At 39.8% G+C, this 6672-nt stretch overlaps 1 protein-coding gene across 1 annotated transcript in view; it reads right to left on the minus strand.

The window, feature by feature from the left end:
• LOC106868000 (receptor-type tyrosine-protein phosphatase alpha) overlaps positions 1–6672 on the minus strand; it is a 34524-nt gene that overhangs the window by 4455 nt on the left and 23397 nt on the right. Inside the window, exons 18-23 of the mRNA XM_014913087.2 lie at positions 6450–6607; positions 5598–5733; positions 3843–3992; positions 3099–3165; positions 2344–2390; positions 1020–1142 (exon numbers count right to left, since the gene is read on the minus strand). Coding sequence (XP_014768573.2) covers positions 1020–1142; positions 2344–2390; positions 3099–3165; positions 3843–3992; positions 5598–5733; positions 6450–6607 — 681 coding nt within the window. The remainder of the gene's footprint in view (positions 1–1019; positions 1143–2343; positions 2391–3098; positions 3166–3842; positions 3993–5597; positions 5734–6449; positions 6608–6672) is intronic.

Here is a 6672-nt window from a genome sequence, read left to right on the forward strand (position 1 = left end):
GCAGGTGCCACAATTAGGGCGTGCACATTTTTTAACTGATGGGGGTGGAAGTGGTGTATGTAGTTTGGAATTGGTTAATAATGTTTTCAAAGATTTGTGTTGCCTTTTGCATTTAAGGACTTTGTGTGTATTAATGATATTGTTCATTTTCGGGTCTGTGGTGAGTAAGGGGAGGTTTTGTTTAATTGTGGTGAATGCTTCGATGTTATTGGGGTTATGGGTGGAGATGTATGGAAGTATTTTGGGGTTGGGTGTGTTATTATGTTGGTTGGTTTTTAGTGTGTTTTTGTCAAGCTCCTTGGCACGTTTATATATATATATATATGACAGCCTTCTTCAGTTTCTGTCTACCAGATCTACACAAAAGGCTTTGGTTGACCTGAGGCAATCGTAGAAGGCCCTTGCTCAAGGTTTCACACAGTGGAACTGAACCTGGAACCATGTGGCTGGGAAGCAGCCATGCCTCCACTTGCCATACAGCCATGTATCTGTACAAATGACGTGTGTGTGTGTGTTGAGTAAGTGTACGCATGTGTTGTAAACAACATAGTTATGTGTTGCTGTATTCTTTCATACAAGACACTAACTGCTCATGATGTACCTGTATCTAATATCTATAGGGACATGGCCTGGTGGTTGCGGTGTTACACTTATGATTGCATTATCACGGTTTCAATTCTCAGACCAACCAATGCGTTGTGTTATTGAGCAAAACACTTCATTTCATGGTGCTCTGTGAAATACTTCAACACCTGATGTATGGTACGCCATGCACCTGTATACGCAATGCCAATTTGATGAGGGCAGTGGGAAAGAGTTAATAAACAGCACAAGCATTTGATCACTATAAGCAAATATATATATATTGATAGATAGTTGTTTGAATTCAGAAAGAGTTTAGCTGTATGTTTGCTATTTTAGGGTTTGTAGGTACACCCAGCATTCTACCATTCCATTGATTTAATTCTTTTAGAATTAGTAACAATAAAACAGAAGTTTCCTTAGAGGATTGAACTCACATTGGATAAGTCTCTAAATGTTACTATAGTCAAACACTTTTCTTTAGTGATAATGTTCCAAAACTCAGGAATTTCCTCTTGATCTGGAGATATGGCTAAAATGAATTTATCTTCCTCATAACCCTGGAAATAAAACAGCAAAAGTTTTTTAAAGAATTATATACAAACATCTCTGGAGAAAATACATTTTGCAAATTTATCCAAAGGCAACTTGCAAGCTATTAATGTATTGACTTGCAAGCTTGTTATGCTATGCTGAGGAAGCATGTATAGAATTGATTTGCTTCTGGCTGGCTTGAAAATAGTAAATGATTAAACACACAGAAAAATTTGCGACACATAGATCTATAAGGGGGTGCTGAAAAGTTCCTGGCTTTAAGAGTATCACAAAATGCCTGGTTGGAGACCTAACCTTCTGAGTTCTTTTACAGGGCTTAGAAAAACTGAAGGGCCCCTGCAATAAGTGTATGAATCTGAGGGGAAAATATGTTGAATAAAATCATAATTAACTGATCCACTTGCATTTTCTTCTACCCAAAGCCAGGAACTTTTCAACATGCCTTCATATGCATGTGGTTTGTCAAATGTGTCTTCCTGATAATTATCACGAAGACTACAGTTGACTAAATCAACTCCAGTATTTTACTAATGTTAAAACTGCCCCACTATAATCATCATCATCATCATCATCATCGTTTAGCGTCCGCTTTCCATACTGGCATGGGTTGGACGGTTTAACTGAAGACTGGTGAGCCAGATGGCTGCACCAGGCTCCAAACTGATCTGGCAGAGTTTCTATACTTGTGTTCCCTTCCTAATGCCAAAAATTCCGAGAGTGTAGTGGGTGCTTTTACGTGCCAACGGCACGAGAGCCAGTCAGTTAGTACTGGCGATGGCCATGCTCAAATGGTGTCTTTTATGTGCCACCGGCACAGGAGCCAGTCCAGTGGCACTGGCAACAACCTCGCTTGAATGTTGTTTTTCACGTGCCACTGGCACAAGTGCCAGTAAGGCGATGCTGATAACAACCATGCTCAAATGGTGCTTTTTATGTGCCACCGGCATGGGATCCAGTCAGCAGCCCTGGCAACGATCACGCTCGGATGGTGCTTTTAACGTTTCACTGGCACAGGTGCCAGTCAGGCGGTGCTGTCATCGGCCACGTCATTGAATTTGATTTTGATTGTGAAAGCCAAATAATATTCAGCACAATTGGATCTCAAAAAATAAAGAGAAACAACAAAGTACCACTACACATTTTATCAGACATTCAGCTGCTTCACCAAACCGCTGCAAATTATATGCAGGAATGTTAATTACTTACCTCAATTAAAGAAATTTCGAAATTTGTGGTGGACATATTGCGTTCATCTTTGAAATAAAGGAAAAACAAATCATTAAAAAAATATTCAAAACTTTGTAAGGATGAAAATAATGTTTATTGTTAACAGTAGGTGCAGGAGTGGCTGTGTGGTAAGTAGCTTGCTAACCAACCACATGATCCTGGGTTCAGTCCCACTGCGTAGCACCTTGGGCAAGTGTCTTCTACTATAGCCTCGGGCCGACCAAAGTCTTCTGAGTAGATTTGGAAGATAGAAACTGGAAGAAGCCCATCGTATATGTATATATATATATATATATATATATATATATATATATATGTATGTGTGTGTTTGTGTGTCTGTTTGTCCTCCCAGCATTGCTTGACAACAGATGTTGGTGTGTTTACATCCCCGTAACTTAGCACTTTGGCAAAAGAGACCGATAGAATAAGTGCTAGGCTTACAAAGAATAAGCTCTGGGGTCAATTTGTTCGACTATAAAGGCGGTGCTCCAGCATGACTGAAACAAGTAAAAGAGCATAATTTACAGGTTATATAAAGTGTATGTGTTTGCGTGAGTGTGAAAACCTAAGGAAATTACAGGAATTATTCAAAGAGACAATAAAGCTGTTTATATAGCAACAGTATTATTATTATTATTATTATTATTATTAGTAGTAGTAGTAGTAGTAGTAGTAGTAGTAGTAGTATAATTTTTTTTGTTTTTTTTCCTTTTGCTCATAATCCACAGACTTACCACTGTAAAGTTCCTCAAGCAGATCAGAGTGAATGCTGTTCCCCTGGCAGACTGGCTGAAGGATATCCTGCAAAAGAATCACGACAATAAAGAGAGGGGTTTCTGTTGTTTTTGTTTTATGGACTCTGTGCTGAGACGGTATGGGGGCTGGTTGTAGGAATGTTGTAATAGTGAGGATGCGTTGAGGTGTGTGTGTGTGTGTGTGTGTGTGTGTGTGCTGAGAGTATATGCGGGGTTGGTGCAAAAGTTGGTATACAATTATGGAAAAAAGAAAAAAAGATAACACGTACAATATTCATTTATTTTTATCAAGAAAAATTAAGTTATGATAAAAGTATCATCATGGTTAATGACACTAGAAATATCAAAATGGATGGAAGAAGAGGAGGAGAGGAGGGGGAGAAGAGGAGGAGAAGAGAAGGAGAGGAGGGCGAGGGGGAGGAAGGGGAAAGGGATGAAGAGGAAGGGAAATGGGAGGAGGAGGTAGAAGGAGAGGAGGAGGAGGAGGAGGAGGGGGAGGCAGAAGGAGAGGAGGAGGCAGAAGGAGAGGAGGAGGCAGAAGGAGAGGAAGAAGAAGAAGGGGAGGAGGAAGAAGGAAGAAGGAGAAAAAAAGGGGAGGAGGACGCAGGTGTGAAGAAGAGGATGGGAGGAGGAGAGAAATGCCAGCAAGAGAGAGAGAAAGAAAAAACGAAAGAGAGAAAGAAAGAAAGAAAGAAAGAAAGAAAGAAAGAAAGGGTTACTGACCATAAACTGCCTGTCTGCAATTGACCAACAAGTGATTTCGTCCTTGACGGAAATCCTGTCGATTTCACTCTTTAAATCATTAAGGTTGATGCTACAGCCAGAGGTCATCATACTCTCAGTTATGACATCGTAAACGAATTCAAGTTGTGCCTAGCAAAAAGGAATAAAAAAACAAAAAAAACCCACATTATCTTCAATAAATGGCTAAGCTTCAAACAAAGGCAAACACAGTTCTTCAATGCGAACGTAACACTCTGATTTCTAAAATTATAGCAAAGCCATACATTTCAGTGCAAGAGAACAATCGCTTATATTCAGCTCTGTCATGTGACTTTTAGAGCCCCCCCTCCCCATCCGGCAACTTTTTGTTTCAAGGGCCCAATCCCTTTAATCAAAATTCATAATCTACACACCTTTTATTCATAGCTATATTTTACCTTATTCTACCTGAAGTTCAGTGTTTTACATTATCCTAAAGAACATCTTTAAAAGTACAACAGCTTAAATTTATTTCGGTCTCTATTACAAATTTCAATAAGTAAAACTTCCAGATGTGAATAAAAGAACACTTTTATAATCCAGGCAACTTTTAAAGACAAACATGGCATACTTTTTGCTTCATGAAATCATTGTTCAGTTCAGAATAATCAGGCTGAGAGCTAAGTTTGTGTTCAATAGATATCATAGACAATCCACAAAGCCTGGTACACGTTCATGGTACAATGTAATATTTTAACAAGAACTTTTGCAGGTTCAATGTATTACCGTTTTATTTCTTGAAATTTTCACCTAACATAGTTTAATTCTTGTTCAACATCTTAACCAAAGTAAATAGATGATTCATCTACTTTCCTTGATCTTAACATGGGGCCTCTCAACCACAGAGGCCCCCTGTGACTGCAGGGATTGCAGGGGCTTAGCGACAGCCCTGCATATATTGATTTCACTTGTATATTTGGTGTCAATAGGCAGCAGAAATGTTAGCATTCCAGGAGAAATGCTTAGCGGTATTTCGTCTGTCTTTAAGTTCTGAGTTCAAATTCCGCTGAGGTCGACTTTGCCTTTCATCCTTTTGGGGTCGATAAATTAAGTACCAGTTGTGTAATGGGGTCGAAGTAATCGACTGCCCCCTCTCCCCCAAATTTTGGGCCTTGTGCCTAGAATAGAAAATAATATATAATCTTTCTAAGGCGGCGAGCTGGCAGAAACGTTAGCATGCTGGGCAAAATGCTAAGTGGTATTTCGTCTGTCTTTACGTTCTGAGTTCAAATTCTGCCGAGGCTGTCTGCATTCATACACAAGCATCTGTATCTCATTACTTTGGTCTTCATACTCTTTACTCTCTCTCTCTCTCTCTCTCTCTCTCGTTTACTTGTTTCAGTCATTTGACTGCGGCCATGCTGGAACACCACCTTTAGTCGGGACTTATTCTTTGTAAGCCGAGTACTTATTCTATCGGTCTCTATTGCCGAACCGCTAAGTGACGTGGACATAAACACACTAGCATCAGTTGTCAAGCAATGCTAGGGGGACAAACACAAACACACACACGATGGTCTTCTTTCAGTTTCCGTCTACCAAATCCACTCACAAGGCTTTGGTCGGCCTGAGGCTATAGTAGAAGACACTTCTCCAAGATGCCACGCAGTGGGACTGAACCCGGAACCATGTGGTTGGTAAGCAAGCTACTTACCACACAGCCACTCCTACGCCTATACGTAACCAAAAATTGAATATTTACAAAGAAATACAAACCCGTTTGGTGAATATCAGACACCTTTCGTTATATAAACTTCTGATGCTATATGCTGTGTTGAGAGCTTTGTTTTGTTCCAATTTCTCCAGAAGAATATCAAGGCATATATACGCCCCAGTAGACCCAGCACCAGCTCTGAAATATAATGGTAATGTTCTTCATTGTTAAACAAATTCAAAATTCACAAAAATAATTTATTCAAACTCTTCTTTTATCGTTTATCTTTTACTTGTTTCAGTCATTAGAATGCGGCCATGCTGGGGCACCAGCTTGAAGAAACTCAGTCAAACAAACCTGCCCTAGTACAAATTATTTTTTTAAGCCCTGTGCTTATTATATTAGTCTCTAAGGGACATGAACACATCAACACTGGTTGTCAAGCAATGGAGGGGGATAACGACAGACATAAAGACATGCACTCACAGATATATAAACATATGTGTGTGTGTGTGTGTGTGTGTGTGTGTGTGTGTGTGTATATATACTCGTTTACTCCTATACTTGTTCCAAGCCAAGTGAAATCATAGCTGTGGTCGTTACCAGTGACATGTAAATGGCACCTGTGCCGGTAGCACATAAAAAGCACCCATTGCACTCTCAGAAGGCGTCCAGCTGCAGAAACCACGCCAAAATAGGACTGGAACCTGGTGCAGCTCTCCAGCTTACCAGTTCCAGTCAAACCGTCCAACCCATACCAGCATCAAAAGCAGACGTTAAATGGTGACGACGACAATGATGATGATGATGGTGGTGGTGGTGGTGGTGATGATGTTGATGATGATGATGATGATGATGATGATGATGATGATGATGATGATGATCTAGTTAAAAAACAGTTACTCATCACTCACTTGCTTTGAACAACAATTGGATATTTCAAATCACTGCAAGAGTTGACTTTCTGGCGAAAGTTTAGAATATATTCTGGTTTTGATGGATTCATTCCTTCAGGCCAACCAGTGAAGTTGTATTGTGTTATTGTGCGGCTGACAAAAGGTTTAGATTTGGGCTGCAAAAAAAATATATATATATATACAATGTAACTAAACGCGAAATTGAAGAATCTTATAAGTG

The sequence above is a fragment of the Octopus bimaculoides genome, chromosome 9, assembly GCF_001194135.2.
Source record: "Octopus bimaculoides isolate UCB-OBI-ISO-001 chromosome 9, ASM119413v2, whole genome shotgun sequence".
Classification (NCBI taxonomy): Eukaryota; Metazoa; Mollusca; class Cephalopoda; order Octopoda; family Octopodidae; genus Octopus; species Octopus bimaculoides.